The sequence below is a fragment of the Ahaetulla prasina genome, chromosome 11 (assembly GCF_028640845.1).
Source record: "Ahaetulla prasina isolate Xishuangbanna chromosome 11, ASM2864084v1, whole genome shotgun sequence".
In the NCBI taxonomy this organism is placed as follows: Eukaryota; Metazoa; Chordata; class Lepidosauria; order Squamata; family Colubridae; genus Ahaetulla; species Ahaetulla prasina.
In genome coordinates this window covers 21,787,679-21,813,972 of record NC_080549.1, presented here as the reverse complement: position 1 = coordinate 21,813,972, position 26,294 = coordinate 21,787,679, and the positions used below count along the sequence as shown (strand labels likewise).

The 26,294-nt window shown below is 41.4% G+C and overlaps 1 protein-coding gene across 1 annotated transcript in view; it reads left to right on the top strand.

Annotated features, from left to right (window-relative positions):
* The window catches only part of CHRDL1 (chordin like 1), a 44,533-nt gene extending 18,618 nt beyond the window's left edge, over positions 1-25,915 (top strand). Inside the window, exons 4-12 of the mRNA XM_058196732.1 lie at positions 957-1,050; positions 4,991-5,133; positions 7,272-7,365; positions 9,387-9,448; positions 11,436-11,607; positions 15,674-15,868; positions 17,884-18,051; positions 18,555-18,641; positions 21,676-25,915. Coding sequence (XP_058052715.1) covers positions 957-1,050; positions 4,991-5,133; positions 7,272-7,365; positions 9,387-9,448; positions 11,436-11,607; positions 15,674-15,868; positions 17,884-18,051; positions 18,555-18,641; positions 21,676-21,806 — 1,146 coding nt within the window. The 3' untranslated portion in view covers positions 21,807-25,915. The remainder of the gene's footprint in view (positions 1-956; positions 1,051-4,990; positions 5,134-7,271; positions 7,366-9,386; positions 9,449-11,435; positions 11,608-15,673; positions 15,869-17,883; positions 18,052-18,554; positions 18,642-21,675) is intronic.
* The last annotated feature ends 379 nt before the right edge of the window (positions 25,916-26,294 follow it).

Here is a 26,294-nt window from a genome sequence, read left to right as displayed (position 1 = left end):
GGCACAATTTTGCCTATAAGTGTGAAACAATAGAAAACATAACTTATGTCATTCTTGGTCTTGGGCCTGACAGGTAAATTTATTACTCACCTGATGACTCATACATCAAAACCACCACCCCATCTCCTCTTTTTCCTTCCTATAAAAACTTGCACTCAACAAAGTCTCTTGAACTTGCCCATTCTAATGCCATTTTAGCATTTTTGTACTGTACAAAATCCCGCTTCCTGCTGAAGACTAAGGTTAGATGGCCGAAATCTGACATTGTTTCAGGCATGATAGGTTGCTCCACCCCAAAAGCTAGTTGGATGAGTACAGTTCAGATCAAGAGGCTTCTCATGAAGGAAGAGCTAAGGTTTTGTTCCAATCTGTATGAGTTTCACCTCCATTCATTCATTGCACCATTCCTTTCCATTGCAGAGTCCTCGACTTACAGCCATTCGTTTAGTGACCATTCAATGTTACAACAGCACTGAAAAAAGTAATTTATGACTGTTTTTCACACAACCATTGCAGCATCCTCAGGCCACATGATCAAAATTTGGATGCTTGGCAAGTGGTTCATATTTATGATGGTTACATCATCCCGGAGTCATGTGATCGTGATCACCTTTTGCAAATTCTGATAAGTCAATGGGGAATCCAGTTTTACTTAACAATCATGTAACTACAACTGCAGTGATTCACTTCACAAGGTCATAAGTCGAGGACCATCTGTATTTAACTGCAGAGATCAGAGAAGTAGCAATTTTAACATTAATGACCGAGCTTATCAAAGCCGATCAAAGTCAATGCCCAGTGAGCAAGGGCCTTCAGAAGCAGGGGCGACCAATAGAAATTTTGGCACTGGAAGTGCAATTCTTTGCTCTGAAGCCCCGTCGATGCGCAAGTAAACAGCCACTTTGCATTCTAACTGTATTTATGGAAGGTCTGTTTCTCTACTTTGATTTCTTCAGAGGGGGAACGTGCTGTGTATGAAAGTCAAGTGTGCAACCTTGCGGTGTTCCACCCCAATATATGAACCCTCAAAATGCTGTCCAAAGTGTCCAGGTAATCTGCGTCTCTAGTGCAACAAAGCAGTTTTAGAATATTTGCTGCTGAAAATACCGGAAGGGAACCAACTTACCATTGCCCTGTCCAATAATAACAAAAGGAGGCTGTCACGCAGCAAAACTCTATAATTACCCAGTCCATTTGTGACGAGCAGAGAATATGGTCCCTTGTTCCCCATAGAATTTCTATGGGTTCTACATTTTCATCACAGAACATTCAGTGTGTGGTGTCCCCTTCGTGTAAGACAAATCATTTTTGCCTTCTCTTCCTTTTTGATATGTGATAATATCTGTGCTTCTTAATATCTGGCTGGCTGTTGCAATACAGATAGTCCTCGACTTACGACCAGCATTGAGGCCAAAATTTCTATTACTAAGCCAGACAGTTGTTAAATGAGTTTTGTTCCACTGTAGGACGTTTCTTGCCACAGTTGTTAAGTCAATCACTGTGGTTTTTAAATTAGTAACACGGATGTTGTGAATCTGGCTTCCCCATTGATTTCACTCGACAGAAGGTTGCAAGAGGGGATCATGTGACCCCAGGACACTGCAACCGTCATAAATATGAGTCAGTTGCTAAGCACCTGAATTTTGATCATGTGACCATGGGAATGCTGCAACAGTTGCATTGTGAAAAACAGTCATAAGTCACTTTTTCAAGTGCTATTATAACTTTGAATGGTCACTAAATGAACTGTTGTAAGTCAAGAATTACCTGTATACCCATCTTCTCCCCAGATAAACAAACAATGGTTGTTTCTCTGCAAGAGGTAGCCAATAGCATTGTCAACCACATTTGTTGCAACCCAACATTGCTTTGTAACAAGGCAAGGTCAGCCAGAAAAATAAGTGAGCCAGTAAGCATTTATGACTGTACAAATGGGTATGTACAGGTATATTTATAATATTTCAAGAGATCATGTTATAACTGAGATTAAGCAAGATATTTTGGAAGGGGTGAGAAAAATCTTCCTACATGCTTAACATCTGGTGGCTTGAAGCTCTTGCTACCTTCTCATCATCTTGCTTATTCCCACTTACAAATGAATCACAGTTGTACAACATTACAGTGGAATAATTGGATCAACATTGCCCAGAGAACAGCTATTATGTAATGCAACAGAACAGCAAGCAAAGAAGATTTGGCAGAGGCAGTTGAATGTGGATTTGGAAACTAGCAACCTATAGTCTAGATGTGAAGAGGATTCAGAATTCATAGATGTAGAAAGGTTGTCTGATGGTTGAATTGTTGCAACTGGACTAATCAACCAGTTGAATTATCAGTTAATAATTATCAGTCATCAATCAAGCAATGGAACAGCTTGCCTTCAACAGTTGTGGATGCTCAATCACTGCAGGCTTTCAAAAAGAGACTGGAGAACTATTGGTCTGAAATGGTATAGGGTTGGACCAGAAGACCTCCAATGTCCCTTCCGACTCTATTATTCTATGTTCTATACATTCTATTTTTGTTGTTAGTTTGAAAGACTTGTCACCACCCACCCGGGCAACTTAGTCCAGTTGCAATCATTCAACCTTCAAACTATCTTCAGACTACCTGGATGATTGAGAATCTTCACTGACATTTTGCAATGCATTTTGGGGAGGAAACCCCTGAAGTTGCTGGGGTAGAAGTTGTTACATTCCAACAACTTTGCCTAACTGCCTTGCTCTGACTGTGTCGTGTCCCACTCCTCCGCTGACGGCCGGGTCAGGGAAATCCGAATCAGGCTTGCCTCTGCAGCTCTGCCCAAAGTCCTAGCAAAGTCCTCAGAGCAGGCAGGAGACCAGAAAGTGACTTCAGCAAGATAAGTTCGACTTTGCCTGACTCAGAGACTGCCAGAAAGCAGATCCTTTATATAGGCCATGGGGTGTGGCTCCATGACTCAGCACTCATTAAGGCCTGCCCCTCCCTTCCTTCTGTTGCCTCCGCCTATCCAGTCTTCTGATGCGAGGGTCACTCCAATCAGCAGCTGTTGGAAATAAACTTTCCTCAGGCTCACATGCTGTGGAGGAGGGGGAGGGGTCTAGCTGCTCCGTTTGCCTGGGCATGGAGCCAGGGCTGGGGCCGGGGGGTGCTCCCTCCTCTGCAGCCTGCTTGGGCATGGAGCCAGGGCTGGGACCGGGAGGTGCCCCCTCCTCTTCAGCTTGTCTGGGCATGGAGCCAGGACTGGGGCCGGGAGGCATACATTCCTCCGTGTTTGGGAGCAGATAAGAAGGCCCCGGCTGCTGTGAGAACGGACAAGACACAACAGACTGCTGCAGCTGCCTGGATGGGCAGTGAAATGTCTGTCAAACTAACAACAAAAAATTAGTCCAGTTGCAATGTTTCAACCTTCAGACAACTTCAGACAGCCTTCAGACAACTGTACCTGGATGACTGAGAATCTTCATTGACACACTCATGAAGATTTGACATGGGCTTTCAGAGGTTGTAGAGATGTCATGGTTGATTTAAGCATTTGCATCTGTTATGGCACCCATTTTTTTTCTCTTTACACCCCAAGTTCAAGTGTTTATCCTTAAACCCCAATTAATATATGTCGTGTTTCCCTCTCTTTCTCTCCTGCCCCACTTTCTTAAAATAGTCTGTTGTTAAAACACTCTAAGGATATTTCAATATCAAAATGTGCTTTTCTGCCTTTATGGAATTACACATGGATATAAGGGTCTAACATATTGAATTTCATGCATGTTGCACAGTGCAGAAGTCCTAGTAGTTTCTTTCCCCCACATGCATCAAAAGCTATTCAAAGCTTTGAGATATCAGCATGCCAGCATAAGTGATTTGCAAAGGTCTCGAGTTGTGCCCATTGAGTTTGTTTGCCCATGATTTGATACCTCGTGCTACTTTGGTTGGGTGCCAAGCTTCACAAATGAAAAGTGAAGCAAGGAAGAATATCAGCCTGCATTCTTCAGTAGTAAAATAATTTAAAAGTGTTTCTTTTTTATGCTGTGGTAACAATGCAAGCCTAAAAAGGCTTCAGCTACCCATCAATCTGGTAGGAAGACAAAATGAGGCTGTCTTTGCACCAAGCCCCCAAACTCAACTAAATCTCTGGGTGCTGAAATAATTTGGGTGGTAGCAAACAAACCATTGAGATGATTATTCACACAAAAATCTATTTGTTTCATATTTTTCTTTTTCTTTATTTTTACTTTATATATTCCATGTTTATTGCTTTGAAAAATATTCAGTAAAAATGAAATATTTTTAAAAAAAGAATATTGGGGGAAAAGAACCGTATAGGAGCAGGGAAAAGAAATATTGGAAGAAGCTAAGGGAGAACATGGTCTAAAAAAGGGGTGTCCAACCTTGGCAACTTTGAGATGTGGACTTCAGCTCCCAGAACTGAGATGCTAACTGAGGAATTCTGGGAGTTCAAGTCCACAAATCTTAAAGTTGCCAGGGTTGGACAACAAAATGACCTAACAAAACCACTAGCAAAGCCTGAAGTTTGAAGACATTTTTATCTGCAGTATCCAATCTGAGTCGGTCACCGGGACCAGAGGTTTATTCTTTTGAGCTTTCGTGCTAGAGCCAGTCCTCAGGGAACGTCTCTCTACAGAATGTGTACTTTGGGCTATTCCAGCTTATCAGGTACTTAGAAGCCAAGGACTTGGCAGCACAAGGAAACAAAAGCCAATGACTTAATAGCCCGCCATCAACATCCCAATCAACAAATAAAAAGCCATACACAACCAGGCACCACATAAATACTACGCATAGAATAGCCCAAATCACACATTCTGTAGAGACAAATTTCCTGAGGATGGGCTTCAGTATGAGTCCAAAAGTTCTGAATACTAAACCTCTCGTTTTGGTGACCGACCAGACTGGATCCTGCAACATTATCCTGGGACACATATATTTACCCTTTTTAATCTGTCCTGTTTGAGCCTCTTGGTTGAGTCTGATTGGCTGTTCTCTTTTCCAGATCAACCAGTTGCTTCAGACATCAGAACCACTGGAAAGGCCTGCAATTACAGTGGGACCATTTACCAACATGAGGAGATGTTTGGCATAGAAGGAATCTTCCAAAACAAACAACCCAATCAGTGTGTGCAGTGCAGTTGTTCTGTAAGTGAAACCCTGGCTTCTACCAGGCACAATTGGCTTTGATGGAAGAGAATATTTGTAGCTCAGGGTTGAACTGTGGCCTCCTGGGTGCTCTCTGAACTTGATTATTATTTTGTGATAAATACCATTGGCTTCAGGGGTCCTTGGTGCACTCTGATGGTGCTTGTTTTCTTGCAGACGTCTCATTACCCTAACTAGGTAACATAATCAGTGCTACCGGTAGTAAGGAGTGCTGTTTGCTGTCAGTTTATATCTGCTGACTTGCCTGTCTGTGTTGGTGGAGGGGGGGCAGTCTTAGAGATTTTTTGGTTGGGCTGTTTCCTGATGGCTCTTGATCAGTTTCTTGATTGGGATACTGTTTACTTGATTATTTGGTCTGAAATTAACCTTGGAATTAATCTATGCTGATTTGGGTGCTGATTACTGGTGGAGAGATGCTTGGGTCTTTTGATTCCTTTTTGGTTGTCTCTTTTGCATGGTCTATAGATATTGTTTATGTGTCTGTTGATGGCTGATTTGTCAGAGAGCCAGGCTTCTAGAAATTCCCTGGTATTTTTGGCCTGGTCTAGGATTGTCACATTTTCCAAATTGAAACTATGGTTAAATCTGTCTATATGTTGTGAAATGAAAAAATTCTCAGCAATATCCATGTGTAATGGAATGTAGTCTGGATTCCCAGGAGGGAGGAGGTCCATTCCAGAGGAGTTAAGAGGGTGCTCAAACCAGAGATTATGTATAAGAGAAAGAGGGTAAAGGAAGCCCCTCCCTCACAGCTTCCAGAAAATATGCTTCATAGTCTAGTGGTGATAGATAGATGAGAGAGAGAGACAGACAGACAGACAGACAGAGACAGAAAAATGGCTGCTGCCAGGTTCGGTTCGAAGTTGACAGTGGAACAATAAAGAAATATACTTAAAAGAAGCTTTTTCAAGAGGCAAGTGGACGTTCTTATTTTTCTTTGAAAACATTTTGCTTCTCATCCAAAAAGCTTGTTTGGTTCTGACTGAATAATGGGGAATGAAAGCATTTATATCCCTTGCAGTCATCTAGTTGTTAGCTCTCTGAAGGTCCATTGTTAGGTCTTTGAGAGTTGTTGGGCCACTTGGGGTTAATCTGTACCATTAGGGTCACCTGAATCAGAGTACAAATGGGTGCAGAACCTTCAATCAGAATTGAAGAAGCTTCTCGGATAAGAAGCAAAACGTTTTCAAGAAACAAAGAAAGTCCAGTTGTCTTTGAAAAGTACCTTTGGGACATACGGTATATGATGTTATTTAATCAGGTAATCTCTGCAAGAACATCACCAAGCTCAGAGAGCACCAAAAACTCCACAGATGGTGTATTCTCACAAAACCTTATCACGGGCAGAAACCTAGGAAGGGATTCCTTCCTGATGTCTAAAATTTGATTGATTCAGTTCAAACATTTGTGGATTGAACTCTTAAGACATGAATCAATTGAATTGCCATCAACAACGTTAACCCAACAAAGTCAACAAACAAGTCATACTTTGGCCATCAAGACACAAGAGAAGAATAAGTATCTATGCATATTTCTAGCTCTGATTTTGAAACAAAGGACTTCTCTTGTGTCATTCTAGAAGAGAACGCCCCTCCAATTCAAAGAAGCCATTCTACCACCCTGGAACCTTGGATTAATTTCCAAGGAGCTTCAAATTTCCCCAAATACAGTTTGAAAGCTATATGAATAGAGGACTTGAGTACCTTCACTTTGCTGTTTCTTTGCCCTGTCGCTTGCGAGATTTTAAAGGATTCATTTTTGTTCATTTCTGCTGATGAAGAAGTCAAGCAGATTCTCTTCTGGGGAATTCAGATCTTTTGCAGAGGTTGTTGATTCTGCAGTTTAAACCAGAGGTCTCCAACCTTGGTCCCTTTAAGACTTGTGGACTTCAACTCCCAGAGTCCCTCAGCCAGCAAAGCTTTGCTGGCTGAGAGACTCTGGGAGTTGAAGTCCACAAGTCTTAAAGGGACCAAGGTTGGAGATCCCTGGTTTAAAACACTTCCAAAAAAAGAAAGAAAAGAAGAATGGACTTCGGATTGCTTTATTGTAAGCATCGGAAACCCTGTATCCGCAAGTATCACAACCCAGTTTGTTTTCTGTTTGATTCTTTACTGCAGGAAGGAAATGTATATTGTGCCTTGAAGACCTGTCCCAATTTAACTTGCACTTCTCCAGTGTCCATGTCTGACTCTTGCTGTCAAGTTTGCAAAGGTAACAGTATCCTCACCAGCACCAACTTCATTATCATGATTATCATGATTAGGAGTCCTGGGGGCACAGTGGTTAGAGTGTAGTATTGCAGGCTGACTCTGCCTACAGCCGAAGTTCCATCCTGAGCAGCTCAAGGTTGACTCAGCCTTCCTTCCTTCTGAGGTCGATAAAATGAGGACCCAGATTGTTAGGGGCAAGATGCTGACACTATAAACTGCTTATAAACCTGCTACAAAGAGCTATAGGTGTTGTGGTCCACCAGCAGTCTGCAGACCTGGCAATGGAGTTGGACAGTGCGGAGGCTGGAGAGGACAATGGGCTGGTCCTGGAGTCAGGGGAAGACTCAGACGAGGGCTCTGCATCAGAGGCAGAGATGGGGCCAGGGCCATCTGGGAGCAATGCACGGACTCCAGAGCCTCCAGAGGCAGACAGCAGAGAGGCAGAGGAGCCTGTTCCTAGTTCATTTATGCGAAGAGCTGCCAGAAGGCAAGAACAGCTGAAGTGAAAAGGACAACTCGGGAGTAAGGCCAAATGATTGGCCACTCCCATAAGGCTTAAAAGAGCAGCAAAGAGCCATTGGGTTCTTTGTGAAAAAGCAACGTTGATTCCCTTACTTCTTGTCAGCATCTTTTCAACTTTGTGGGGGGGTTGCCAAGAAAAGACTTTGGCAGGTTGCCAAAGACAACAAAGGATCGTGATAAGGCCGAAGGACTGTTTATAAAGAATTTGTTTTGGATTAGGCTGAGAATGAATTAATTCTCAGCTGTTTTAATAAAATAAGTTTGTTCAGGACTGAATTGTGTTTGGTAATCACTACTTCGGCCTCGGTCACAACAATAGGGCAGTATATAAGCCTAAATGCTATTGCTATCACCATGATTGAGAAAGGCCCCTCTCTGTCTTGTAACTTATATTTTGGATTCAGGCTCAGAGAGAGAACATAGCAGTAAAACTCTTGAAGGTTCAACCAAAAGGTTACACACTTGGAGGGCAAATTGTTATACATTGGTGAGAATTTTCCTGTTGAGCAACTTACTCACGCTTTCCAATTTGTTTGCAGGTCAGAGATACTCTTGAACTGTCTTTCATATGCAAAAAGTATCTGAGAATGGATTTAAATATAGATTTAATATAATTAATATAATATAATATAATATAATATAATATAATATAATATAATATAATATAATATAATATAATATAATATAATATAATATAAATGTATTAATCTATATTAATATATTGATATTAATAGATTAATATTAATAAATATTAATTAAGGAAGGGTAATATATATTTAATGCCTTTGGGTCAGTTTTCACTGTTGGTATCTTCCTGGACAAGTCCCTGCACTTTTCTTGGCAGTATATTTTCAGTTGTCTTCTTCGTAGGGCTGAAAGGGAGTGGCTGGGCCAAAGTCACTGACATGGCTTCATGCCCACAGCAGTACTAGAACTCTTGCTTTCCTGGGTTCTAGCCTGCTTCCTTTAACCATAACATCAAACTAGTTCTCAAGGAAGGTTAGTCTAGGGTCTTTTTCCTATGAACAGTAATACAGAGAAAGAGTAGCTAGGGAGAAAGCCAGTCAATAAATGGATGCTATATAAATCTTGAACCACAACTGCATTCCCAATAAAATAGGCCTATAAATGGCAGTTTGAGTTCCTGGTCAAAGCCAAAATAAATTACTTCTCCATCCTCTGTGATGGAAAAATAACAACAATATAAGCCTTGTATCACACATTTGAGAATGTTGAGAGTTAAACCTGCATATTGTGAATGAGAAGTTTGTTGAACTTTCAATATTATTGAAAGGCAAATTTGATTAGACTTCTTAAATTCCATCAGGATGTTATGGACATTTTCGGTGAACCCATAGCAAGATGGGAATAAACAGATTTACCTCTTGCCAGATAGACTTCATTGGGCTAGCCAGCCGTGTTTTTATTCCTCCCCACCTCTCCTTTGGCTCGATCACAAAGGGTTCCCAGGATTTTTTGACACTGTTGTCTCTTGTGCAGATGAAGAGTCACTGAGGGTCCTGGATGGTGACCTCATTCGTCAGCCGGCCATTCGGGGAGCTGTAAGTCAATTTGTCTGAACAGCATCTTGATTGAAAGGAAGACACATCCCAGGCAAAATTATTCTAATTGAGATATGGTTGTATTTGTTTCAACATGAGCAGCTAACAGGATTCTGTTGCAGAAAAAAAATGTTATCAGGATATCTTCAGCAACCGAGTGATCAACATGATGAATTAAATATTATTTTTGCATGTTTCTCACTTTTTTTTTTTATTGAAAGAGTTTTAAAAAAAACAAAGACATTTCCCCCCCTTTTTTCCCCCCTCCCTCCCAAAAAAACCCCTTCCCCCCTCCCTTCCCCCCCCGGCTTCCCGGGTCAATCACAAGGTATTGTTATACATAAACCAAACATAGAATAAAATTTTCCCTTCCAATCCAATTAACCACATCCAAAGCTTTTCATCTCCCAACCCCCTCCCCATTACATAAAATAACTTTCTAATTATTCAAAGGCAATCTGATATTTCTTAATCTGATATCTGTTTTGTAGATAATCAATCCATTTTTTCCATTCAATTAAATATCTTTCCTGCATATTGTCTTTTAAAAAAGCTGAGATTTTAGCCATCTCAGCCAAATTAATGACTTTCAGTATCCATTCTTCTATTGTAGGTATCTCTTCTTTCTTCCAGTATTGTCCAATCAACAGTCTTGCTGCTGTTATTAAATTCAGAATCAATTTAGTCTCAATCCCTGTACAATCCGTTATAATTCCCAAAAGGAAAAATTGTGGCAGGAACTTTATCTTCTTCTTCAGTACATTTTGAATAATCCACCAAATTCTTATCCAAAAGACCTTAATTTTCTTGCAAGTCCACCAAATATGAAAATATGTAGCGTCATCACAATCACACCTCCAACATTTCGCTTGGATATTAGGATACATACGTGATAATTTTTTGGGATCTAAGTGCCATCTATAAAACATCTTATAAAAATTTTCCCTTAAATTCTGTGCTTGTGTAAACTTAACATTTCTAACCCAGATTTTCTCCCATGTTTCCAACATTATTGGTTCCTGAATATTCTGTGCCCATTTTATCATACAATCCTTTACCAAATCCTTTTCCGAATCTATTTCAAGCAACACATTATACAATCTCTTTATATGTTTCTCACTTAACTAGACTTATTCCCACTGCTCTTCATTCTGTTTTGCAAATTTTCTCTCTTTCTTCATTCCACTAACCCATTTAGTATTTAGCTTCTCCTAACATAGCCTATGAGTAACTATAATGCAAACAAACTAGAATGTAATCCAAGAATTTTTTTTCCAGAAAAATCTGCTTTTGCTTGTTTCTGATGTCTGTGCTAGGAAAGTGAGCTATCAGGTTTTCAGTCCGTCATAACTGATTCTTATGAATTTTGGTTTTCATGCAAATAACTAAATACAAACTTTTTCATTGCCTAATTATTAAGGCTTGGGGATATCAACCCTTTTAATAGTATTCCACAGTAATGTAACCTCAGGTTGTAAGATAAGATTTTTCCTATCTTTGTAATTTATTTCCTCTTGTCTGCTTAAAAAAACACCTGTTTTTTGGATAGAGATGGGGTCAATGATGTAACTTTGCCAGTAGATTCTGTGGATTATGTCAGGAAAAAACCCAAAAGAATTTAATTGGAAGCCTGCATTCAGCCCAGTTGTTTCAAAAGATGAAAGGTTCTTATAGAGGTTAGAGAATGTTCTCAATCTCTGCAGTTTCTTGCCTTTGAAAATCTGAAAAACTCTACGGAATGTCACACTGTATGGAGCTCCTGGGCAGGGCTAAGAGAGATTATATGCCCAGTTTCATCATCCCAGTTATAAACTCCCTTTCTAAATGCTCCAACGCTGCAAGTTTTTAAGAAGAGATTGGAAAAACAATTTGTCTGAAATGGTTTCCTGCCTGAGCAGAGGGTTGGACTAGAAGACCTCAAAGTCCCTTGCAACTCTATTGTTCTGCCTTGTTTTCATAAATTATCTCTTCTTTCTCTCTTCTCCAGAGACATTCTCCTCCCTCCCAGCCTGAGTCCTCAACCAGCAGTCCTAGGCTAGCCACCATCATTCCACAGTTCCGTATGGGAAGAGCTAACCTCAGATCTCTGCCATATATTTCACAAAGATCCGGTACCTTTGTACAGATCGTCCTTAACAACCAACAGAAAGTTGGACAAGGTACAGAGATATCCCCCCTTCTTCTGATTGTTTGGCAGTCTGCCAAAAGGTCCCCAAAGTACATAGATTTGAAGAAGTCTAGCCAGGCCAGTTCATTTACTTTTTACCCTCCAGATATTTTGGGTGACAATCCATCAAGGCCTTGAGCAAGGACCATGCCGCAGAGGCTGATAAAATGCCAAAAGTTATGTATTAGATGCAGAGTTTCAGAAATAAAGTACTACAAGGACTTTAAGGTGTCTGCAACTCTTTAAAGATGGTACAAGATGCTACATTTATGTTCCTGGGCATTCCCAGGGCTTGATCCAAAATGGTTTTTCAAGAGGCAACTGGACTTTGTTCAGTCAGAACTGAAGAAGCTTCTTGGATGAGAAGCTAAATGTCTTCAAGGAAAACCAAAGTCCAATTGCCTTTTGGAAAAGCATCTTTGGGACAAACCATGACCTGGATGACTGAGAATCTCCAGACATTCCCAGGATCTTTTTTGACATTGCATAGACAGTAGCATCTGGGTGATAAAAATGCTAACGTCTCTCCAGGATTCCTGCCCTTTTTAAGAGATACGATATGATATTAGTGTATCTCTACTGTGGCTTGTCTACTTCTATCAAACTAAGTTAGGATTGGCCAGCCCTCAAATGACATTTTTACAATTTTTGGGGAGAATCTACTGCTAATTATTTAACATCACTGACATACCCAGTTAATAATAAGAGGACTCTTATAGTGGTTTTTGCAATTGGGCTTACTTTTACATACTTCACCTTACAGAGGAAGGTTACATTTGAAATAATACTTATATTCATTATCTTGGGTTGCTAGAGAAGATTGAAAGGAACAATTTCTCCATTGGTCAATGAAAAAATAGCCATGCCCTCCTTGGGCCTCATTTTATGAGCATGCCTGTCATATCTCTACGGAGAGTCTCAGTCATCCAGGTCATGGTTGTCCAAAAGGTGCTTTTTCAAGAGGCAACTTTTTTTTCTTTGAAGATGTTTTGCATCTCATTCAAGAAACTTTTTCAGCTCTGACTGGATGGTGGGGAATGGAAGGATTTACACTCCTTGCAGAAAGCTGGGCATTTGCCTTCTTTTGGAGAGTCCTTGGGCCACCTGGAGGTTTATCTGTGTCCTCAGGATTACCTAAGTAGTGCAAATGGGTATGGAGCAGGGGTGAAATGCTCCCAGTTCGGACCAGATCGGCCAACCCAGTAGCGATGGCGGCGGGTGGTTCAGAGAACCGGTAGCAAAAATCTGTGGGCCCCCCAACCATGCCCATCCAATCACCCGGTCATGCGCTTGGCCGCTTGCTGGTTCTTTTAAAAAATGCTTTTAAAAGTAAAAAAAAAAAAGGCTCTGACGATCACAGCTGAGCCACGCGATCGTCAGAGCCTTTTTTTTACTTTTAAAAGCATTTTTTAAAATGCTTTTAAAAGTAAAAAAAAGATTGCGTGCCACAGCTGATCACCTCCCCCCCATGCGTGCTGTTCTATTACCCCATGCTTCCTTTTGGCGTGCACTGCACACGCGCACACCTCACATTTGGTGCACGATGCGCATTGTGCATGCATGTGTGTAGCGCACATGTGCAGCCAGCAAACCGGTTCAGATTTCACCACTGGTATGGAGCCTTCTTGGAATTGCTGAAAGGACTGTGTTGTAGACTGGAGGTAGATCAGGTCATATCTGTTGAGAGGGGGCTGTTCAGTTTCGACAGAGATGGCCTCTTTAAACACTTTTTCAAACCAGTGGTCCTCTCTGTCCAAAATGTGGACTTTTGAAGACAGCAAGAGTCCAGTTTCTTCTTGAAAAAAAGCACCTTTGGGATGCCTGTGATATCTTCTCAGCACCCCAAATATCTCCTTGTTCAGCTTCCATAGAAAAAGGAGAATAAAACAGAAGCATAATTATGTGCAATACATTGGTTCCCCAGCCAACATTATCTTTTGTGAAGTAACATGCACACGGGTAGAAGTATGTATGTATATATGTATGTGTATGTGTGTAACAATGTCTATGTCTCACTTGGGAGAAGGTCTCTTCGGTTCATTAGATTCATCAACATATATTATGAAGTCCAGTCCTAAGCACATCAGTGAATACCCAAAGAGAAGGCCCATGTTCAAATATCCACATGTGATGGTTCCATGAACTTCATGTAGACCAGGGGTGCCAAATTCAAGGACCGAGGACTGGATCCGGCCTGCAGGGTGCTTAGATCTGGCCCACAGGGCTGCCCTGGAAATAGCAAAGGACCGACCCGCAGTGCCTCTGCCAGTGAAAATGGAGGTGGGGGGGCTCTCCTGGGCTCCATTTTCAGCTCTGAAGGCCTCCTGCAGCCCTCTGCCAGTGAAAATGGAGCTCATTTTTGCTGACAGGAGGCTTCAGGAGGCTGTCCTGGCTGAAAATGGGGCCCCGGGGGACCGCACATGGCCCTCCTGACCTTCGTTTTTGCTGGTAGAGGTCTCGCAAAACAAACCAAAAATAAAACAAAAGGAGAAATGTTTCCTGTTTTGCATTAGAGCATGCAAGAATGGATAGGAGAGGAGACAGGGAAAGTGGAAAGACAAAGAAAAAGAAGAGAAGATGGGGAAAGAGCAAGCAAGAAAAAGGGAAGGAAAAAAGAAGAGAAGGAAAAGAAGGAAGGAAGGAAGGAAGGAAGGAAGGAAGGAAGGAAGGAAGGAAGGAAGGAAGGAAGGAAGGAAGGAAGGAAGGAGTTTATAATGAGAATGAAGGAGGGTCTGGGGGAAGTCCTGCCTTAGCACTTGGTCACCACAGGTGTCCCCGACACGAGTGATGTTAAGCTGGCCAAACCCACTCTGGCCATGCCCACCCTGGCCCTCTGAGGTCAAACACAACCCTGATGCAGCCCTCAAAGAAATCGAGTTTTGACACCCCTGATCTAGACAGCTGAAATCGAGAGAAAAACCTGAGAGAATCTGAAGTTACAAAAGCCACTTGGCCCAAAGTCAACAATCCAGAGACCTTACAAATGGCCATCAAAATCTTTAAAACATGTGGTTCAGGGCCAACTAATCTACAAGATTTTGATTAACTGAAAGAATGTTGGTGATAGAGACTTGAATATTCACCTGAACAATCATGAGATGATGTTTGTCTCAAGTTGAATGCTTCATGTCTCAGAGCAAGAAATTTCCATCCACTGCAAACTCTTCTCAGTTCACACACAAAGCAGTTTCTAATTGATTTGTTTTGGTACATAAAAAAAATAAATAACCTGCAAATGAATATCAAATTTCTTGTATGTGCTATTCAGCTGCAGTTTTCAGGGGCTGAGGTAATTTTTTTTTCTCCCCTGAGGAGAATATTTGTACCTCAGGGTTGAAATGAAGGGCCTTTGATGCTCTCTGAACTTGGTTGTTTTCTTGTGGGCCTTTTATTATCTAACTAGGTAACATCATCAGTGCTAGACCTCCACTCCCCTCTAGCACTAATGATATTACCTAGTTGGGTAATGAAATGTCTACAAGAAAACAACCATGCTCAGAGAGCACCAAGGGCCCCTCATTTTTCTCCCCTTTTCCCAAACGGGAACAAAATTATTGTGATACTTTAATTATCTGATCTCTTTGAGTTTTCCCATTGGATATTTTTTGTACCAGTGAACAACCAACCTCTAAATTTTGACACCAATTTTTCCCAGATTCAAAATTATTCTGGATTCAGGTGTAACAGTGTTTAGATTTCTTCCCATACAACAGAACCCCTAGATTATTCTGAATTTAGGCCTGTTCCATGATACGTGATACATCACAAACTAAGGAAATAAATCTTAACAGTGAGAACAGTTGACCAGTTAACCAGTTTGCCTCCAGAAATTGTGCGTACTGCATCATAGGAGGCTTTTAGGCAGTGATTGGACTGCCACTTGTCTGGAGTGGTATAAGGTCTCCTGCTTGAGCAAAGGATTGCACTAGAAGACCTCTAAGGTCCCTTCCAACTCTGTTATTCTGTTACTAGTGAGAGAAATGGCCATAGAGTGAAAGATTGTGGCCACTAAATCTTTATTTCTGATATTTAAGATTTGCATCCATTCTTTATTCTAGTATGCATTTCAAATGGAAAAACTTACTCACAAGGAGAAACCTGGCATCCATTTCTCCGGTTCTATGGTACTGTAGAATGTGTCTTATGTATTTGCAACGGCACTAAGCCAGAATGTAAAACAATCCAGTGTCCCTATCGGTATCCCTGTGAACAACCGAAGAAAATTGAAGGGAAATGCTGCAAAGTTTGTCCAGGTAGGTTGACAATGTTGTATTGGATTATGGAGGGTACATGGTGCATAGGGCAGAAACAATTTTGGGGTGTAAGCAAATGACTGGAGATACCCCTACGCAAGAATGTCTCTCTCTTGCTGAGACGTTTTTCTCTCTCTGCTCTCAGAGATAGGCTCAAGATCCAGATGGATCTTGACAGACTTGAACACTGGGCCCTATCTAACAAAATGAAATTCAATGTAGAGAAAAGTAAAGTTCTACACTTAGGCAAGAAAAACCAAAAGTATACATATAAACTGGGGAAAACCAGGCTAAATAGCAGTGACTGTGAGAGAGATCTTGGAGTCTTAGTGGACAATCAGCTAAATATGAGCCAGCTAAAAAAGCCATTGCAATCCTAAATTGCATTAAAAGAGGGATACAATCAAGATCAAGTGAGGTACTAATACCATTCTATAAAGCCCTAGTAAGACCACACCTAGAGTACTGCATCCAATTTCGGTCACCACACTATAAAAAAGTTGTTGAGACACTAGAAAAAGTGGAGAGGAGAGCAACCAGGATGATTAGGGGACTGGAGACTAAAACATATGAAGAATGGTTACATGAACTGGGCATGGCTAGTCTAGTGAAGAGAAGGATCAGGGGAGACATGATAGCCGTCTTCCAATACTTGAGGGGCTGCCACAGAGCGGAGGGGGTCAAGCTCTTTTCCAAAGCACCTGAAGGCCAGACAAGGAATAATGGATGGAAATTGACCAAGGAGAGATTCAACCTAGAATTGAGGAGGAACTTTCTAACAGTGAGAAAAATCAACCAATGGAACAGAAGTTGCCTTCGGAAGTTGTGGGAGCTTCATCACTTGAGATTTTCAAGAAAAGATTGGACTGTCATTTGTCAGAAATGGTGTAGGGTCTCCTGCTTGAGGAGGGGGTTGGACTAGATAACCTATAAGGTCCCTTCCAACTCTGTTAATCTGTTAAAAAAAAGAAAGCTGATTATCAAGAAAATAATATATGCATGGAGATGTTTTAGAGTTGCTTGTTTCTAACTATTATTGCAAGTTTGCAAATTGAAACAAGGAAACAAACATAAAATATGAAAAGGATCAACAGAAGCATATTCGCTGGAGCTGACTCAATATTTGTAAGGCTAAGGCAGTTAAGAACCTTCTGCCCTCCACATTCAGAAGCTAATGAGATTGGGAATTGACTGCAATTTCAATATTTATGGAACAGTTGAAGACGTTTTTGCTCTCCAAGCCAGGAAAATGGCTCAGATGCAGGACAGGGCTGGTGGACCATCATGTTGTGCTTCCTCCAAGAATATAGATTGCATTTCAAAGATAATTTTGGTACACTGTACTTATTGGAATCAGAATCTGGAAAAACGTAGGAATATTATAATGACTTGTAACTGTCAGACTTTCAAGATAAACCTAATTTGGAAACAAAGACATGCAAGCTAGCACTATTTTTATTACAAGGTTATAGTAAGAGAATCTTGCAAGAAATTTCCTAACAGTGACAACAATTAACATGTGGAATGTCTGCTTCAAAAGCTGTAGTGCTCCCTCACAGGAGGCTTTTAAGAAGAGACTGGACAGCCACTTGTCTGGAATGGTATAGGGTCTTCTGCTTGAGCAGGAGGTTGGACTAGAAGACCTTCAAGGTCCCTTCCAACTCTGTTATTCTGTTAAATCTGATTGTACTTCCTTCTCCTTCATCTTATTTTCATGAGAGTTGGGAATGTTCATGTCTGAGATACTTTCTCAAAATACATTTCAGTCCCAGACTCAGATTTCTTTTATCTGTCTATTGTCTTGGTTGTGTCTCTTTCTCCTATTCCTCAAGATTATTCCTTCTGCATCTACCCATTATAGTAATTCAGATAATAAAGGAACGGTAAACTGATGTAAGGTCCCTGAGAATATATCCCATTGAATATAATGGGATTTCCTTTGGAATAAAATGCAATAATAGAGGTGAGATAGACTAGATCCCTAAAATATAAACTATTGTTTGTTTCTCTTGCAGAAGAAATTGAAAGTCAGCTCCCTGATGATCAAGACTATTTCTGTGGTGAGGAGACATTTCCAGTTTATGAAGGCATTCTTGACACTTTCGAAGGAACCATCCGAAAAATTGCTTTGGAAAAAAATGAAAGTTCAGAAGTGGAGATCTATACATGGACTAATAAGAGAGGTGCTGAATTCTTTCTTTTTCCAAGAGCAAGACTATAAGGAAGAGAGGAAATCTGGGGGACCTCTGAGGTAGATCATCCATGGTGTGTCTTCTGGGTTGTAAAAGTGCTCCCAATTCAGAAAGTTTTGGTAGCTGTCTCAAGTAATTATATTATGAAAAACTTTTTTTAAAAGAGTTTTCCACTAAAAAAAGGCACTCTCCAAAATGAATTGAGTTCAGTTTTGTACTCAAGGCAGAAGCCCCTCCAAGTTGAAAGGATTAGCCAATGACATCACCATTGCCCTGGGGACACCCAGTTGGGGGGGCTCCTTTCATGTCCCCGGCAGAAGCTGGAGTGAAGGATGAGAGCTCAACCCCGCACTATGGCATAAACCAGGTCTCAAATGTGGACTTGCTAACCTCCTTCCCAGCGTCCCAACCAATTGAGCCACCGTGCTCCTATTGTGTACAGTTGAAAGCCGTTCCTCCTAACTGCTTGTATTCTTCCAATGGCTTTGCAATAGGTATCCTGAGCAACTATCATAACACCATGCCTGTGGAGGAATTCAGAGAACTGTCATATTTCCAGCAGATCACAAGGACAACTCTAAGTAAGTAAAATCTTGCTTTGATATCTCTCAAGTCAAAATCAGACTTTTTATGAATACGCATGCCTGGAGGAGCTATTCTCACACTCTCCACTTAGTTGCGTGAGATAAACTAATCTATGCTGTTATACCATGTGCCATACTTGGTTATCTTACCCTGGCTAGGCCTTTTGGGACTTAGGGTTATGCCGATAGACCCGTGTTGGGTCAAGTTAGGGTTCAGTTGATTGTGCAAATTCAGGAAATGGGTGAATTCTGGTCAAACATGCTGTGTGGATAAAGTCAAAGGATGGAATCACCCATTGAAAAAGGCACAACTTTTTTTAATAATGTTTTACAAAATAAGTCACAGTGGATAAACAGATAATAATTCACATAGAAAACCAATCACTTAGTGTAAGCTGTATACAAAGTCCTAGAGTCACACACTTCGTCAACTCCCCGACTTCCGGACCTTCTGCCGTGAGCTGAAGACTCTTTTATTCCATCGTGCAGAGCTAGTTTTAACATGATTTTAAATTTTAAATGTGGTTTTTATCTTTTTTAAATTTTATGCCATATATTGAATTAGTTTTTTTAATGGTTTTAACTTTTGTTATATGTGTTTTTTATTGGCTGTAAACTGCCCTGAGTCCTTCGGGAGAAGGGCGGTATAAAAATCTAATAAATCAAATCAAATCAACACACCACCTGATCTAACCTTCCTTCTGTCAAAATTAATCAATCAGAATAGAACTGGAAGGGACCTTAGAGGTCTTCTAGTCCAATCCCCTGCTCAAGTAGGAGACACTATACTATTTCAGACAAATGACTGTCCAGTCTCTTCTTTAAAACCTCCAGAAATAAACCACCCACAACTTCTGATGGCAAGCTGTTCCTCTGGTTAACTATTCTCACTGTTTGGAAGCTTAATTGCAGGTTGCTTCTCTTCTTGATTAGTTTCCATCCATTCATGCTTTCTTGTCCTGTCCTCTGGTACTTTGGAAAATAAGTTGACCCCCTTCTCTTTGTGGCAACCTCTCAAACACTGGAATACTGCTATCATGTCACCCCTAGTCCCTCTTTTCTCTAGACTGGCCGTACCCAATTCCTGCAACTATTCTTCATATGTTTTAGTCTCCAGGCCTTTAATCATCTTGGTTGCTCTTCTTTGCACTCGTTCTAGAGTCTCAACATCTTTTTTATAATGTGGCGACCAAAACTGGATGCAGTATTCTAGGTGGGGTCTTACTAAATTGTAGAGACTTTCCTGAGACCTAACCTAAGATCCCACAAAATGCACATGATGTGATTTTTTCAGTTTTTTAACTCTCCGTTCTAGTGGAACCTCATTATTGGAGGGTCTCAACTTTGGTTTACGGCTTACTATGTTTTGCAAACTCAGTGACTTTGGGTTTATTCAATTAACTTAGTTTAGCTTGATGCTGGAATGAAACTTTCTTGTCGGATAAACGTGTGCAGGACTACATCCTTAATCTTTTCGTCAGATTAAATGTACTCTTTTTTACCAGAGACATTTGGATTTAATAATTATGGAATGTAACGTGGTCAAGAACCGGCATTGAAATGAATCAGCTGACCTTTTTGGTTTCAAGTTATCACTTGGCTGTAGCTAGAACATTCCAGGACTGCAGCTCTGGAAGAAATTCTTCTCCTCATTTCATTAGTGTGAATCAAGGGGTTGTTTATACAAGGAATTATTCTAGAAAAATAACCGCTTGATTCTTTTTGGCCTCTGATTTGTTCACATGATTGCTGCGGGATTCAGAATCTGAAGTGGACTGAAAGCTAAGTGTTAAAAGGGACTCTTTTTTTCTGTCTATTTCTTTTTCCTTCTCAGAACTTTTGAGAAGTCAGACAGACGGACAGAAGTTTTATTTTGGTCTTTGATCGATAAAAGTATGTTTGGTAAAAGAAGCATAATGAACCCCCAACATCAATGAATCTTGGCCTGTCTGTCTGCTTCCAGGATACTGTAAATTGGGGGTGGGAAAATGCGGTGTAGGACAACCCGCTGTCCTTTAGAAGGACAGATACTGAAGTTGAAGGTCAAATCCTTTGGCCACCAAATGAGAAGAAAGGCCTCCTTGGAAAAGACCCTGATGTTGGAGGAAATTGAAGGCAAAAAGAAAAGGGATGGCCGAGGATGATATGGTTAGATGATATCATTGATGCAATGAACATAAATTTGGGCAGAACCAGGGAAATAGTGGAGGACGGGGAGGGGGGCTGTGGACTTTCACAAAAAGTTAGACACATCTTAGAGACTGAATAACAACAACATAAAAGTTGAATCAGAGGAAGGATCTGCCATTCTGTTAAACCTGGCTAGGTGGCTCAGTGGCTAAGATGCTGAGCTTGTCGATCAGAAAGGTCGGCAGTTCAGCGGTTCAAATCCCTAGTATAGGTCTTCTGCGTGAGCAGGGGGTTGGACTAGATGACCTCCAAGGCCCCTTCCAACTCTGATCCCATTCTCCATTTTGGCTACAAGGGGTCAAGAGGACCAGTAAGGCATTTCTCCTTACTCAATATTCTTTTTGAACTGAAAAATATTCTTCTATGCCTATAATTTTTCTTTTTGCTGAAGGGGGAGAAATAAGAGCTTATTTTGCATCGGCGATGTCATGATGATGATGGCTGGTACTTCTGTAAATATAAGAGGAATTTAATTAGCTTTGAAAATAAATACACCAGTATTTCAAAGCTCCGTTTGGCATTGATGGACCTGGCAAGGGATCTATTCTGTTTGCATTCACCACTTAAATGTTGCAGTTAACAAAACTGATTGCTTCCTATGTGCACATGAATCTTTGTTTAGGTTGGAATCAGGAAGTTTTCAGATGCATGACCCATACGGGCCAGATGTTTTTGGAATGTAAAGCTGATAGAGGAGGACATGAAAACACCAAACCTCCTCATTAGTTCAGACCCTCAATGTTTCCAATTATCCTGCACACCGTGCTGTCATTTGCATTTCTGTCTTGGATTTGCTCATTGCTTTTTTTTAAAAAAAAAACACCACATTTGTTTGTTTTAGATAAGTGGAAAATATTCAGCGAGGGAGCAGCTCAGCTCAACGAAATGTGTGAAAATCGAGAGTGCAGGACTGAACTGGAAGAACTGCTGAAAGTTTTGTACCTTGAGAAATCCGAACAGGATGGTTGTTGAAGGAGGTTCTGAAGAAGGAAACTGAGAGAAAATAGATGGATCCGCAGCAGGACTGCGGGCTTGTTTTATTTGATGGTACCCTGGAAAGAAAATAAAAAAGAGAGAGAGACAGAAGGGAGAGAGACAGAAGAAAGAAGAAAAGTATTCATCTCATGCCCAGCATATGTTGCTGTGCTAGGCCTTTTAATATCTCGACTTCAGAAATGGTGGTTCTTTGTTATTGGAAAAACAGGAAGGAAAGACGTGGATTCCTGCAAAGGTCATTGTCTAAAGCCAGGGGTGGTGAGTGAGTGAGCTGATTTCATATTTTGAAGAGAGACAAAGGCCTCAGTGGGGAAGGTGCAGATATAAAATGGGTAGAGCCACAGTTGTGTGAGACCAAGCTCCTCCTATTTCCCTATACATTTTTCCTACTTTAAAACTACATTAAGTCCCTTACCAGCTTACACAAGACTTTTTTCAGAAATAAAATAGCAAGAAACATAAAATTGCTAGGGCTGTCTGAGGTATTTCCAAATAGGAGAAAATAAGGGTTTTTTTCTAGAGGTAGGTTTAGCATTATGAAACTCTTCTGAGGTACAACTGCTCAGAGGCGTGATGAGAATCAAATCCAGGTCATCTTGTTTTCATTTTGAGGCACACAGCTCTCCCACTCCTATTTTCCCATTATTTTTTCCCACTTTCTTCTTTTCATGAGAAAAACCATTCAGGAAGGGGGCGGAATGGTACCTTGGCACAATGCCTTGGGATAGATGGCCCAAAGTGTCCTTGGAAAGAACCAAAGAGAACTTGACTTGGACAGTCATGGAATTTCAGGAGATGATGTGGGCTGAATTTGAGATCAAATTTGGATTTGACAGTGGTAGGCTAGGCGTGCTGTCCTTGGCTGAAGCTTCAAACTCTTTTCTGCAACTTGAGTTCCAGGACTGAAATCCTGTGAATCCCACAGGCAAAAATCACAACTGAATTTGGATGGGTGGGTAGGAAGGATGAAAATTGGGTCTAGAGGGGCAGATACTTCCTGGTTGCTTATTTTTGATATCAGCTATGGTTGATATCAAAAACAAGGGTGAGGTGGCTCAGGGGTTAGGACATCGAGCTTGTCGATTGAAAGGTCGGCAGCTCAGCGGTTCGAATCCCTAGTGCTGCCGTGTAACGGGGTGAGCTCCCGTTACTTGTCCCAGCTTCTGCCAACCTTTCGAAAGCACGTAAAAATGCAAGTAGGAAAATAGGGACCATCTTTGGTGGGAAGGGAACAGCGTTCCGTGCGCCTTTGCCGTTGAGTCATGCCGGCCACATGACCACGGAGACCTCTTCGGACAGCGCTGGCTCTTCGGCTTTGAAACGGAGATGAGCATTGCCTCCTAGAGTCTGTCGTGTCCCACTCCTCCGCTGATGGCCGGGTCAGGGAAATCCGAATCAGGCGTGCCTCTGCAGCTCTGCCAAAGTCCTAGCAAAGTCCTCAGGGCAGGCAGGAGACCAGAAAGTGACTTCAGCAAGATATGTTTAGACTTTGCCTGACTCAGAGAATGCCAGAAGGCAGGTCCTTTATATAGGCCATGGGGTGTGGCTCTATGACTCAGCACTTATCCAGGCCTGCCCCTCCCTTCCTTCTGTTGCCTCCATCTATCAAGTCTTCTGGGTCACTCCAGTCTGCAGCTGTTGGCAATTGACCTCCCTCAGGCTCACATGCTGTGGAGGAGGGGGAGGGGTCTAGTTGCTCCGTTTGCCTGGGCATGGAGCCAGAGCTGGGGGCTGGAGATACTTCCTCCTCTTCAGCCTGTCTGGGCATGGAGCCAGGGCTGGGGCCGGGAGGCATACTAGGACATTCCTCCGTGTTCGGAAGCAGATAAGAAGGCACCGGCTGTGGTGAGATCGGACGAGACACAACAGAGTCGGGAATGACTAGCACATATGTGCGAGGGGAACCTTTACCTTTATGGTTGCAAGCCCTAGTGATTGGTTTCACACCCCACATCTCACATGAAAGTTAGGCTATGTTCTGTGCCTTAAAGTGAAGGTACTCATTCTACTAAGGCTTGCAACCATAGTTGATATCAAGAATAAGCAACCAGCAGCCTGCAGGAAGTATCGGCCCCTCTAGACCCAATTTTCATCCTTCCTACCCACCCACCCGAATACAGGTAGTCCTCGACTTACAACAGTTCATTTAGTGACTGTTCGAAGTTACAGCAGCACTAAAAAAAGACTTATGACCATTTTTTGTACTTACAACCTTTACAAAATCCCCATAGTCAGGTGATCAAAATTCGAACACTTTGCAACTGGCTCATGTTTATGACCATTGCAGTGTCCCCAGGTGATGTGATCTGCTTTTGAGAATTTCTGACGGGCAAAGTCAATGGGGAAACCCGGTTCCACTTAACAACCGGGTTGCTAAATTAACAACTGCAGTGATTCATTTAACAACTGTGGCAAAAAAGGCAATAAAATGGGGCAAAACTCACTTAACTGCTCTCTCATTTGGGGACAGAATTTTGGGCTCAATTGTGGACATAAGTCAAGGACTACCTATACTCCAAAATGAGGAAGACTTCAACATAGTTCCTTGTTTTTTAAGGAAGAACAATGGAGCCCTAGGAGGGCCAAGGTGAAAATAGGTCACCCATGGCTGCCACATCTCCAAGGATCATTTTATCATATGATAAAATATAATTAAAAAGAATATGCTGCTTGTAGTGGAACAGAACTGCTAAGCAATGCTTTTCTGCTGCGGAACCTTAAATTGGGAGCAGCCCATCCTGGTTATGTTCCCACAGCAAAACTAAACTATAGTCTCCAGGCATGGAAAGTGTTGTGTGAACACAGCCAGTCTGGTTAGTTCTGGGCTCGCAGCTGAGTTGGCACAACCCCCTTGAAAGCAGAGCTCGAACGGAGTGAAGGTGGTTTAGCACGTTGTGAGAATTCACCCATTCAGACCTTGGAGGTCTTCTAGTCCATCCCCCTGCTCAAACAGGAGACCCTATATCATTTCAGACAAGGGATTGTCCAGTCTTTTCTTAAAAACCTCCAGTGATGAAGCACTCACAACTTCTGGAGACAAGCTGCTCCACTGGTTAATTGTTCTCACTGTCATGAAGGTTGCTTCTCTCCTTGATTAGTTTCCATCCATTGTTTCCTGTCCTGCCTTCAGGTGCTTTGGAGAATAAGTTGACCCCCTCTTCTTTGTGGCAGCCCCTCAAATAGTGGAATACTGCTATCATGTCACCCCAGTCTTTCTTTTCTCTAGACTAGCCAAAGCCAAATCCTGCAAGAGTTCTTCATATGTTTTTGGTCTCCAGGCCTTTAATCATCTTAGTTGCTTTTCTTTCCAAATTTTCCCAAAGTCTCAAAATCTTTTTTTGTAATGTGGTGACCAAAACTGGATGCAAGTATTCAAGATGTGACCTTACTAAGGCTTTATAAAGCGGTACTAATATTTTGTGTGATTTTTGATTCTATGCCTCTGTTTATACAACCCAGGATTTTATTAGCTTTTTTGGCTGCTGCCAAAAAAGCAGGTTGGGTCAACCTAGTTATCACACTGAGCCATGGTTTGGTTTGCTGGTTCATGCCATATGAAAATGGCAAGGGTTTGGAGTTAAATGTGTTGTGTGGACTTAGGGGTTTGGGTTGTGTAAACCAGTGTTTCTCAAGCTTGGCAACTTTAAGTGTGTGGACTTCAACTCCCAGAATTCTCCAGCTAGCAAGCAGAACTTTATAATTTAATGAGCAAGTAGGTCTTGGGAGGTGATGCAATGTCTCTCTTTTTGAAACGTATCACTGGGAAAGGGCACAAGTTAAGAGGTGTACAGTACTTTCGTTGTATTTTATTAATTTTCTGGAAGAAAAATAATTTTTTGTATCTGTGATGAGATACCTGGGATATAGGCTATGTATTTATTTGTATAATAAGTTCTCTCTTTTTTTAAGGACAAGGAAAAATCAGTGTAGCGTGTTTATTTAGCATTAACCAAGACACATTTTAGCCTGGCTGGGTCTCTCTTCCACCCCTTCCCACTTTTGTGGAGACACATATTTATAACCATTATTTATATACATGTTTTATCTCTTTTATAAATTAATAAACTTGAATTGTTCCAAATGGACTTTTTCTTTCATTGAATAGGTTTTTTTCCTGTGTCCCTTTTCCTTTGTTTAAGAATGGGGGAAAGTTCCAAACCTTCTCTGAGGACAGGAGAGGGGAGGGGGAATGATAAAGAGTTTGCAAAATCTGGGCTGCAATCCTGATCACACGTCATCTGATTGACTTGGGGTTACTCTAGTAAAAAGCAGGATTTAAAAAAAAGTATTCACAGAGATTACTAGTGATCTAATCCTGATGAGCCATTTCAAACTTTAAACATGAGAATTGTGTGGTTAGGAAGTTCTCTACATTCAGCTAGGCACCTCAACTGCTAGGAAGAGAGGATTAAACCTGTTATCTTCTTCCTGATGGGATGGCACAGAGGCTCAGAAGTTGAAGCA